Source organism: Paroedura picta, chromosome 1, assembly GCF_049243985.1.
Source record: "Paroedura picta isolate Pp20150507F chromosome 1, Ppicta_v3.0, whole genome shotgun sequence".
Lineage (NCBI taxonomy): Eukaryota > Metazoa > Chordata > Lepidosauria > Squamata > Gekkonidae > Paroedura > Paroedura picta.
In genome coordinates, this window is record NC_135369.1 from 17,885,361 (window position 1) to 17,897,805 (window position 12,445).

General features: G+C 46.7%; 1 protein-coding gene across 1 annotated transcript in view; it reads left to right on the forward strand.

Annotated features, from left to right (window-relative positions):
- Positions 1–12,445, forward strand: part of LOC143831130 (uncharacterized) — a 30,818-nt gene that overhangs the window by 1,249 nt on the left and 17,124 nt on the right. The window contains exons 3-7 of the mRNA XM_077324221.1: positions 2,263–2,459; positions 4,829–4,917; positions 8,208–8,260; positions 8,402–8,594; positions 10,412–10,548. Coding sequence (XP_077180336.1) covers positions 2,263–2,459; positions 4,829–4,917; positions 8,208–8,260; positions 8,402–8,594; positions 10,412–10,548 — 669 coding nt within the window. The remainder of the gene's footprint in view (positions 1–2,262; positions 2,460–4,828; positions 4,918–8,207; positions 8,261–8,401; positions 8,595–10,411; positions 10,549–12,445) is intronic.

Genomic DNA, 12,445 nt, shown 5'->3' on the forward strand with positions numbered 1-12,445 from the left:
CCTGTCTACTGGGTGGGCCCACAAAAGATGTTTCTGCAGGTCTGGTTCACCCATGAAACATTAGTAGCTAGCACATTTTTCTGTAGCATTCAAAACTCAGTATGCTTACTTTTAGGTAGTCCTCTAACAACCTCCCTATAAAGTAGGCCAGTATTATCTATGCATTGTAAAAAAAAAAAGGGGGTGGTAGAAGAATAATTTAGGGATACCAGCCTCCAGGTGGGGCCTGGAGATTCCCCCAGAATTACAGCTCATCTCCAGACTACAGAGGTCAGTTCCTCTGAAGAAAATGGGTGTTTTGACATTGTACTCTGCTGAGGTCCCTGCTCCATCCCCAAATCTCCAGGGAGTTTTCCCCTATCCCTCATCAGTGGCCAGAGGGGACCTGGCAATCTTAGTTTGCATTAAGGCTTCCTACTTCCTAGAGCAGGGGTAGTCAAACTGCGGCCCTCCAGATGTCCATGGACTACAATTCGCAGGAGCCCCTGCCAGCATTCGCTGGGAATTGTAGTCCATGGACATCTGGAGGGCCGCAGTTTGACTACCCCTGTCCTAGAGAGTCTGTAGCCCAGCTTGTGTGTACAACCTGGACTTTCATGATCTGACTCAACTTGGCACCTTTCGTCATATTTTCCCAAAGCATTTTACATGTGTTGTCTTTGCGTTCTATGAAACTTTTTGTTGTTCCATATAGACCAAATTTTTAATCAAGACCACCCCCAGTCTATGGTGTCCCGCTTTACCAATGTTAAAATCTGGTCACCTTATACCTGCTTGTTCTCTGAGGTCATCTTCTGAGAATGTGATCTGTGAAATTGGGCAGGCTGTGACAGGTGGGACAGGGACTTTTCTGTGGTGGCTCCCCAATAGTGGAATAACCTCCTTTGATATTATCTTGGCACCAATTTTGTTTTTCTTTATACATCTGCTTTTTAAAAATCTCACTCTGATGTGGGTTTAATGCTGCTTTATACTGCAGGGCTTTTCTGTAATGCCTTATTGTTTTATTCTTCACAAGCCTACCTGAGAACCATCTTTACATTTATATTTATGGATTTTCCGCTTTTAAACAGTCGCCCACTCAAATTTCAGATGGGGAGATGCACCCAGTGTGTGGCTAAAACCCATACAAATTGTTTAGGCCAGGATCGAAACCGGATTTGTGCCTGATAAGCTGCCCCAGCTTTTGCAATGCATAGTCCTTTTATATTTCCCAAGTGTTCATATTCATTATTTCAGTAATCCTCCCTGCAAGGGAGGCCAGGGATAGTATTTTCCCATGTTACTGATGGGGGTGGGGTGGGTGGGGGTTGCCAGCTTTCAGGTGGCACTCAAAGATCTCTCTTTATTAGAAGTGATCTCGAGATGACCAAGCTCAACTCCCCTGGAGAAAAAGGCAGCTTTGGAGGGTGGTCCCTCCTCAATGCCCCCCCCCTCAGCCTCCATCACCAAAATCTCCAGGTATTTCCCAACCCAGAGCTTGCAACCCTGGGGGTAGGTGAGAGAACGGCTTTTCAAAAGTTGCTTGGTGAGTCCATGGGTTAACTGGGCATCACAGTAAGAACTGGGCATTGCAGCTAAAGACTCTCAGTTCTGAGTTTTATCAAAACTCCGGACCCTAGACCTCAAGATGCCAGAGAAAAACTTAGAAATCCCACCCACTCCAGGTGAGGCCTGGGGAGCTCCCAGAATTACAACTCTTCTCTAGAGCAGGAGTAGTCAACCTGTGGTCCTCCAGATGTTCATGGACTACAATTCCCATGAATTATAGCAAACGCCAGCGGGGGCTCATGGGAATTGTAATCCATGGACATCTGGAGGACCACAGGTTGACTACCCCTGCTCTAGACTACAGAGATCAGTTCACCTGGAGAAAGTGGCAGCTTTGGAGGGTGGACTCTGTGACACTGTACTCCACTGAGGTGTCTGTACTCCCCAGGATCCATCCCTGAATCTCCAGGAATTTTGCCACCTGAAGCTGGCAACCCTCTGCCTCCTGCCCCTCACCAGTGACCAAGGGGGATCTGCCAAGCAAACACTCACCCACAGTTCGGTGGGGAAGGAGATATTGCAAATCTTATTTCCAAATATACATAATATGTCTCATTTGATCATATGGACATTCAATGCGATATATGTGTGTGCATCCAGAAGGCACAAAGCCCTGGCTGTGATATTTCGGAGGAGAAGAATGTCCCTACAACTTTAGAGCCTATAGCAACTCTTCCTTTACGAAGCTCTTCTTCCCTTTGTCCTTTTCAGCACGAAGAAGAGAGAGTCTCGTGGTCTCTCCTTTCGCAGCAGAACCGGAGCTTGGGTGAAGCCCGGGAGAAGACGGAACGAGCCCGCCAGCGCCTGGCCCAGGAACTGCAAGCCAAAGAAGCCCAGCTGGGCTGCCTCGAGTCTCAGCTAGTTCAGGCGACCCGCCGCCAAACGAACCTTGAGGAAGAGCTGCGTAGGTGTGTACTTGGGAGTGTACACACTGGTGTCAGGAGTGGGATCTTCATTGAAAGGACAGTGAAGGCTGCTGCAAGTATTCTGTCCTGCTGCAAAGAACCCAAAGCACACCTGCATGCAGGAGTGGGGTACTCTAAAAATGCCAGTTTGAAAAAAGATTAACCATATTTCTAGAATTCAGGGCTATATTGAAAGTGCGCTGCTAATGTTTGGTGACATTTCAGAAGAAAGATTGTAGCATTTTCAAAAGCTATGAGGCTGGGTGTTGGTGCTTGGCATAGTCACTTGGTCCTTCCCTATGAGTTGTAGAACTGGAAGATATTTCCCCAAATAAGTAGATATTGGCACATTTTTCTCAGTTTGCATGATCTGTGCCAAGCATAGCAGCCTGAATAGCCCTGGCCACCCTGATTTTATCAGAACTCTGAAGTGAGGCAGGGATAGCCCTGGTTAGTACTTGGATTGAAGACTAGCAAGGAAAATTGGGGTTGCTGAATGGAGGAAAGCAATGATGAGCAATCTCTGCTTATCTCATGCCTTGAAAATCCTACGGCTGCCATGAGTTTGTTGACAGCTCACTGAGAGACGTTAATACATACATGCGCAGTGTGCCTAATTTTGAGATAATTGGCTTTTTATCTCAGTACAGACATATTTTTGTAGAATACAGCACTTATATAAAGAGCTTTAGAGAATCATTCGCTCAATAATCTTTAAAGCAACCTTGTAAGGCAGGGATAGTCAACCTGTGGTCCTCCAGCTGTCCATGGACTACAATTCCCATGAGCCCCTGCCAGCGTTCGCTGGCAGGGGCTTGTGGGAATTGTAGTCCATGGACATCTGGAGGACCACAGGTTGACTACCCCTGTTGTAACGTAGGTCGGTCTCCTTATTATTCCTATATTGTAAAGGGCCAGACTGAGTTATGGGCAGGGGGGGGGGGGGGAGGAAGAGGGGAATAAGCAACTTGACCCAAGAACATTGTGTCAAAATTCATTTCAAAGGTAAGATTTGACATGGTCTGTATTCCTGCGTGATCAGGCTGAAAACCTTCGTGTTCCCACCCATGCAGGGTATGATCATCCAGGTCTGGCTGAAGAACATGGTGACTTTCATTATCTCTGCCTCGGCCCTGAGTCTCCTCCTGTTCTGCTAGCGAACCTGCCTGCCTTCAGCGGCTCTGGAAAATTCCCATACACTCCACCTGGCTGGCATCACCAAGCAGGAGCCCAGCCCAAGGGCAGGCAGCTTCCTAGTCACCAGAGTCCTGATGGTGACTGGTGAGGGGGGCTGGTGAGGGGGGCCAGCTTGAGCAGTCATTTGCATGCTGGGGGAGTGGTGGTGGTCTCCAGCACAATGTATGCCCAGCTGCTCATTTCCTCCCTCCCTTTCTTCTTTTCTTTTTGGCGTGTCCACCACTGCCTCTCTGGCCACCTGTTCGCTGTCTCCCCCTTAGATCACGCATCTTTTATAACTGCACATAGGCACTCTTCCCCCCAGCAAGGTTTGCTTATTAACTCCTATCAGCAGATTCAGTTTGTAGAAAAACCCTACAACTTTAAATGCGTAAGCAAGAGTGGATAAAGGGGGGAGGGATGGTGGAAGGTGTGTTATGGGAAGAATGACCTCAGTTTAGCTGAGTGGCCTCCAAGGGGCAGAAAAGGGCAGGGAGGCAGGATCTGAAGGAATCTGTATGCTTTTGAATTACCTTCATCTGGAAATGAAGCAAGGGAGAAAACCGTCACAAACCACTGTCAGAAAACTTGGGGAAACAGCAGTGGAAAACAAACCGAGCACTGAAGGGAAGAACCTCATTGCAGAATTAATAAGAAAAAACAATGGACATGCACAATGAAAGCAGGGGAAATACAGAATGAAAAAGTAAGCCTGGTGGACATGCATGGTGAAAATGAGGGAAGTCACCCATGCATAACAGGCCCTTAGCTATGCTACTTTTAACTATAGATTCAGATGAGTAACCATGTTGGTCTGAAGTAGCACAATAGAATCGGAGTCCAGTAGCACCTTTAAGACCAACAAAGATTTATTCACGCCTTAAATAAATCTTTGTTGGTCTTAAAGATGCTACTGGACTCTGATTCTATTGTGCTTTTAACTATGTTATAGCCCTAGGCATTAGACTTTCTCCCCAGATTTCTCAATTTTTACAAAAATTATTGATTATACTTACACTGACGTTGATTATATTTACACTCCCAGTTGTCTCATAGAAGTTTCTGTGATCTGCTCTATACCTGCTTCACTTCAGAATACTTCAGGAGTGACACCAGACTGCAGCTCTTGTTTCCCTATTAACATCACCACCACTACCAATGGCCACTTCTCTCTTATCTTTTTAAAAATCCTACAGGTCTCAGTTGGAACTTGAAAGGCTGCATTCAAGATCCAAGTTGGTTCTCCCATCTTCCAGTTGGGGATCCCCAACACCACGGGCTGAAGGTAAAGAACCCAAAGAGGAAATGACATGGGTTATCTTCGGCCAATGAGAGCTGCTTCCTGTCGTGCCAAACCCCGAGGATTAGAGGCCTTGGCAGACAGCCATAGAATTAGCGGCCTGGGATCAGGACAGCATCTGTGACTTCATTGTGTGGCGGAAGGGAGGGACTGCCGGTTGAAGGATATTGGGAGGGTGGTGGCAGTTGACACTGCCACATGGACGGCCAGAGGGTCACCGTGGTAGCTGCCGCTGCTGCCACACACTGAAGATTTTCTATGCTGCCTCTGTGAATCCAGGGGCACATATATAGGAATTTAAACTTCCACATGTGAGTTCTCTATACATTTTTTTTTTAGTCAGACACTCTTATGGCCGCCATTTTATCTGCCAGGCCACCAATGGATGGTGTAACTGACAAAATGGGAGCCGTGAGGGGTTAATGGCAGGAAAATGCTGCCTGTTTAAGTGGGAACTTTTGTAAACATGCACCTTGTCACCCAGATGGCATAATAATTTTACTTGGGTTCTTTTCTGAAAGTGCTCTTGATGGGGAAGGCAGAGGAGAAACTTCCACAAAGAAGCAGCCACTGTGGTAAAGGGAAGTCTTAGTCGGGGGTGAGACAGCAGAGTCTGAGGCTGCATCCCTGTGGTGGGAATCTTTGTGCAAACACTTTATTATTTATTTTTTTGAGAAGAAGAAGAAGAAGATTTGGTTTTAATACCCCACTTTTCAGTGCCCAAAGGAGTCTCAAAGCGGCTTACAATCGCTTTTCCTTCCTCTCCCCACAACAGACACCCTGTGAGGTGGTTGGGGCTGAGATCTGACAGAACTTCTCTGTGAGAACAGCTTCTAACAGGGCTGTGACAAGCCCAAGGTCACCCAGCTGGCTGTATGTGGTGGACTGGGGGAATCAAAGAGATTACAAGTCGCTGCTCTTAACACTAAACCATGATTGTTCGTTTATACCCTGCTTTTCTTCCCAATAGGGTCTCAAAGTGGCTTATGTCATTTTCCTCTCCTCTTTTTTAAACCCCAGGTTAGGCTAAGACAAGGTGACTGGCCCAAGGTCACCCAGAGAGCTTCCATGGTAGAGTGGGGTCTCCCAGATCCTAGTCCAGTCCTCTAGCGCAGGGGTAGTCAACCTGTGGTCCTCCAGATGTTCATGGACTACAATTCCCATGAGCCCTTGCCAATGCTGACAGGGGCTCATGGGAATTGTAGTCCATGAACATCGGGAGGACCACAGGTTGACTACACATTTTTCGAATTGCTGCTCTGTGCAGGTGCAAAGCCCAACCGTGTGATGCACAGAGAATATCTTATCAGCCGTTCAAGACATAAATTGGCAGCAATAAGGTATGAAATAGCCTGCCTCCTCATGTCAGAGAAGATGCATCCGCTCCAGAGACCCTGAAAAAGGGAGGTGAACCTAGAAGAACAGCACTCACCTGCCAAATTTTAACAAATCAGCCTCAAAAGAGACCGAAGGAAGATTGTGACTTTCTAGGCAGTAAAACAAGTGATGTGTTAGATCAAAATATATTTGCAGCATAGAACAGGACGGTTAGAAAGATGAAGGAGTTGGGGAGAGTGAAGTCCTGACACCTGACCACAGGTAATCCTGCTGGCTTGTGAGATTTCACAGGCCCCAGTTTCAAATCCTCACCCTGCCATGAAAGCTGATTTCCTCTCAGCCTAGCCTGCCCCACAGGGCTGCTGTGAGGATATTCTGGGGAAAGGAAAATTCGATATACCAAGGGCAGCCAAACTGTCCCTCTCCAGGTGTCCATGGACTACAATTACCATGAGCCCCTGCCGGCATCATGCTTTCAGGAGCTCATGGTAATTGTAGTCCATGGACATCTGGAACACCACAGTTTGCAAGCCACCCTTGCTTAACATCCTGGGCCCCTTGAAAGTTAGGTGGGATGAAAATGAGACAAATAAGTACAGGTAATATCGTCTGCACACTTTCTTTACAGCCTCATTTTCCATAGGACTAGAAACTTGATTAAATTGGTTACTCCTACTTGTGTTCTTGGTTATTCCCACTAGCGTTCTTATCCTGCCTCATAGGTTCAGGATGGTTGGGATTTTGCTTTGGGTGAACAGCCGTGTTTCATCTGTATGCGCCTGCTCATTTACATGCTGAATATATTTTCAAACACTCACGACACAAAACAGTAAGCCAGTTTAGAGGACCTGGGGGGTAGGGCATGGGTGCTGCTTTCTGCAGTGAAGCTCCCTGAGGTAACTTTGGCCCAGTCACACTTCCTCAGGATCATTGTATGGACAAAAGAGACAGGAGGGGGAAAACATGCCACGCTGATAAAGGGCAGGATAAAACAGTGTCTACCGATTGATAAAATAATCTTCCCCGAAGAAGTCCACCAATGGGAAAGCTCTCTAGGAAATACTTATTCCTCTCGTCCTTCATCCATTGAGAGAATCTTGGACATTTGCTGTTTTCCGTTTTTATTGAATATTCAGGATGTTTTTATGAGTCACTCAGGTCATTTTCTATAACTATAGGTGGGACTTATATAGTTTTATAATAATCATATGAGAGCCTTTGAGGATCCTTCAGACTATCTCAAAATTCTTGCCCTGAACTTTTTTCAAAAATGTGGGGCTAGTTGCCCTGAGGCAGTAGACCTGTGTCTGGGCTCTACCACTTCCAATTCTTGTGAGATTAAAATTCTCCTCTTACACAAAATAGATCATTGAACATAGGCTAACACACCAAAGAATAGAATACAACTATATTCATCTGGAGGAATGTTCTGTCAGAGGGGGCCCACAGTTTGAAGTGGTACAAACAAGACACAGGAAGAATTAGGAGAGATTTTGAGGCCTCCCAGTGCCGGCTCAGGAATGTTGGGGGCCCTCACAGACACCTGGATGTCAGCCCCCTTAACTGAGAACAGGCAAGATGTAAAAACTCAAAATCCCCTCACCTTGCCTCTGACTTTTTCAGGGGTCCTAAAGGTGGCAGTGCCACTAAGGCGGGTGCACGTTTTTGGGTGTGCTCCCAACTCAAAGGAGTTGTGTCAACCGATTCTGTTCCTTCTTGTCTTCTTCAGCATTCGCAGCCGTTTGACCCTTCTCTGAGGGAAAATTTTTTCAGATTTGATAAAACAAGGCAAACGCTTGCTTGCCTTTCAAATCCATAACTGAATATGGCAGCATAAGCATAAAGGTGTGGTGCACATCTACCTGTTCTCATCTGTGAAAGGTTGGAGGGGTTCATCTCGGCCTGAACAGGACCCTGATGCTTCCTCTGCCTTGCAGGTGGTGGTGAGGTCAAAACAGAGCCCAGCAGGACCTTTGCACCTGGACCAAGCGTGAGTACAGGATATGTCCCTCTTTTCTGCCACTTGCTGCTCCTCTCCTCAACCCCACCCCCTCCACATTGCTTCATTTAACCAGGGCCTTATAAGAGTGTATCGGATCGTAAGAGTCAATCTTTCTCTTGTCTTTTCCAGCCAATTCAACGCAGGGGCTCACTGTTTGCAAGCTCCAGGGAGAACGAGACCCTCCTGACCTGTTGGCAACAAGAGACCCCTTGCCCTGGTGCCCCACCTGGAAGTCCTGTCCCCACAGAGAATGGCGAAGGAATCCGGTCTGTGGCATCGGAACTCGTGTCTGCAGGAGAGCGACTGAAGAAGGACAATGAGGGTAACTGGGAGCGTTTCCTTTTTTCCTCTTTTGCCATGTGGTTCATTTGCTCAAGTCTCCTGGGAGGTGCGTTTTAGTGCAGGGTTCTGCCTGCCTCTTTGTGTTCCTGGTTTAGTTGTTTTTGCATAATTCTAATTCCAGAATGCATGGGAAAGGGGCAAAAAGATTCTACCTTGGCTGGTATTTCCTGTACGTTTTGTAGCACAAGAACAATAACATTAGAGAATGATGGAACTGTAAAAGCGCCTCAGCTCAACTCTTACTGGGATCCCAGTGGGTTAGGCAGATTGGTAGGGGGTGGGGCTTGGGGGCCATTTGGAAGCGATGGTTTGGGTCATCCTCATCTAAATGCCTGGCGGAGGAGCCGTTGGGGGTTAAAAAGGACAAAGAGGTCAATGGCGCTTGGAAAACTGATCTATGGAAGCTTATGCCACATCTATATATTTGTATCTTCCCCTTGCTCCAGGGAGATCAGGGTAGCATTTATGATTTCTCCTCACTTACTTAGTTTGTTCTTACAACAGTCCTGCAAGGTAGAGTGAAACAGAGTGGCTGGCCCCTGTAACCTTTATGGCTGATTGATTGTTTTTGACTTGGCTTTTCCAACTTCTGTTCAAACACTTTTATCCACTGCTGGCTGAATGGAACTGAAACCTTTAAGGAGCCGCGGCTGTTATTGCAATTGAGCCATATGGAAGGGCGGTATAAAAATCTAATGAATAAATAAATAAATGTCCAAATGTGTCTTTCTAAAATTGTCACACAATTTAAAAAGAAGTTAATTAAATAAAATTAATCAAGAATTGCAATTAAAATCTTTTTTAAAGTGCCCACAGTGTTTTTGGGATCAGCAGGCAAAAACAGCCCTGTTTCTGTTTTCTGGAGGTGGGGAATGAGCTGGGAAAGTGGGGGGCGTGATTTAGCAGCCTACTCCCGATCTTACAGGGGTCTGAGCACCTTGTTTTAAAGCCAACTATTAGTACAAAATGTTTTTTGGGGGGTTCAGGGACCATGTTCAGCATCTCAGAAATCCACCCAGACAGAAATACACTGCAAAAGAACACAAATTCCTCCCAAAAGGGGGGGGGGTTATATCGTTCTGGCATTTCCCCATAGCAACAGGGCAATGTTAATTTCTATCAAAAATGCATATGTGTTGTGGCATTACCACACTGCAACGCATAAGTGCCTTTAAAAAAAAATTCAGGTGGGGAGGAGAAAGTTTCAGTCCAGAACAGAACTGCTGTGCTGTGATTGGTGGCTTGCTGTGATTGACAAGCCAAGGAAGAGAAGTTCGTCTTGTTTTTCCTTGCAGCTAAAAGCCTTGACAGGGCAGAGGGAAAATGCGGGATGGGTCTTCCCATGAGGAGGGCTGCAAATGCGAGATTTACCATCCCACATTTGCAAGCAAAAAGCCACTCGCATTCTACCCCTCTGTGCAGAAATGCTCTTAGGATTGCACCCTATCATTAGGGTTGCTGACCTCCAGGTGTGACCTGGAACTCCCCAGGAATTACAGCTGATTTCTGGATCACAGAACTGTGTTCCCTTGGAGCAGATGGCAGCTTCTGTGGGTGGATTCTATGGCATCGTTTCTGTGTTGAGTTCCCTTTCCTCAGGCTCCACTCCTAAATCTCCAGAAATTTCCCAACCCAGAGTTGGCAACTGTACAGAAGGGCTAGAAACTTGTCTGCCTGGTCACCTGGAGCATGTTTAGCTCGTGTGAAGCCCAGATGATGTGATATTCCAGTACAAAAAGGGAGGCTTGTCTCCTTGTGTCACCTAACCTTCTTCTCCCCTTTCCCTGCCCCATCCAGAGCTGAGGATCAAGCTTGTTAGAGCAGAGAAGCAGAACCAAGAGAAGGAAAGGGAACTGTGGAGACTGCGGAAGCTGCTGGAAGAGACCCGGGCTGAGCTGGTTCAGTGGAAGAAGCAGCGAAGCAGTCAGGCTGAGGTGAGTAGCCCCAAAGACCGCCTGAGTGTGCAGATCTTGGCACAAGCCCACGTAACTAACTAACTTGTTTTCAGTGGGCAGCCTGTTGGTCTGAAGTAGCACTACAAAAATAGAGTCCAGTAGGACCTTTAAAAATAGAGCCTCTTGTGGCGCAGAGTGGTAAGGCAGCCGTCTGAAAGCTTTGCCCATAAGGCTGGGAGTTCAATCCCAGCAGCCGGCTCAAGGTTGACTCAGCCTTCCATCCTTCCGAGGTCGGTAAAATGAGTACCCAGCTTGCTGGGGGGTAAACGGTAATGACTGGGGAAGGCACTGGCAAACCACCCCGTATTGAGTCTGCCATGAAAACGCTGGAGGGCGTCACCCCAAGGGTCAGACATGACTCGGTGCTTGCACAGGGGATACCTTTACCTTTAGGACCTTTAGAACCAACAAAGATTTATTCAAGGCGTGAGCTTTTGAGTGCAGGCACCCTTCTTCAGACAAAATGGAACAAGGATCACAAGTGTACAGATATAAGGCAAAAGTAAATTGTGGCAAATTACTAAACTGTGTCTTAATAGCCAAATTAAGCCATATTATGCCACATGAACTACAACTGAAATCAAAAGGACTGAAAGAATCTCTCAGAACCCACTCAGCCCCCACCTGCCTCACAAGGTGCCTGTTGTGGGGAGAGGAGTGGTGAAGAGCCAGCATGGTGAGTGTAGTGGTTAAGAGTAGTGGATTCTCATCTGAAGAACTGGGTTTGATTCTCCATTCCTTCTCCACAAGAGGCCTGATGGGTGCCCTTGAGCGAGTCACAGTTCTCTCACAACTGTCACAAAGTGACTGCGGTGTGGAGAGGAAGGGAAGGTGAATTGTAGGCTGCTTTGAGACTCCTTCAGGTAGACCAGTGGTTCTCAACCTGGGGGTCGGGACTCCTTTGGGGGTCAAACAACCCTTTCACAGGGGTCGCGGCAGGGCAAGCAGCTTGGCAGGGTGGTGCCATCTACACAACAGCCCTGCGGGGTAGATCGAGATAGAGCATTCATCTGTCTGGAGCAGTGGGAAAGAGTGAGATCAGCATGATGGGGCAAGAGGCAGAACTGAACTGAGAAACCCCAGGGGGAAAAACAATTTATATCCCATCATGAACAATGGATCTTCATGCCATCGGTCAGTTTCAGTTTCTGTGACAGAACACTTGCATAATTGTATGGTTTGGGGGTCACCAAAACATGAGGAACTGTATTAAAGAGTCGCGGCATTAGGAAGGTTGAGAACCACTGAGGTAGAGAAAAGCAGGGTGTAAAAACCCTTCTCTTCATCGTTCTCTCTTCCTGCTTTATTTCCACAATAACACTGCCTAGTAGATTAGGCCGAGAGCACCAGCACTTCTTTAATATTTTATTTAACAAATATATATATTTCTCCTCTCCAGAAAAAGAGCTTGAGGCAGCTAACAGGAGACAGCAATAAAGACGATTACAACTCAAACACCCAGCCCAGTGAAACTCCCCCCCCCCAAAAGTATTTTCTCCACCCAACAATTATCAAACTAAAAGCATGTAAGGCTAAAGCCAGCATGAAAAGCAGAATTTTTGTTTATTTAGAAAATGTATACTACCATAGCCTGTCTATACAGTTCTTATGGTTACCAACTCTTAGTGGGGAATTCCTGGATATTTGGGGGGGGGTGGAACCTGGGAAGGGCAAGGTTTAGGGAGGGACCTCAGCAGATATAATGCCATAGTGTCCACCATGCATTTTCTCCACTGAAGTCTGGAAATTAGTTGTACTCAATATGCCCGCCACTCCCAGAAGTTGGAAAACCTAAAACTGTATGATACACATGCAACAATACCCATTAATGTAACAGTCAGGGGTGGAAAGCAGAGAACCAAATCTGTGGACAAAA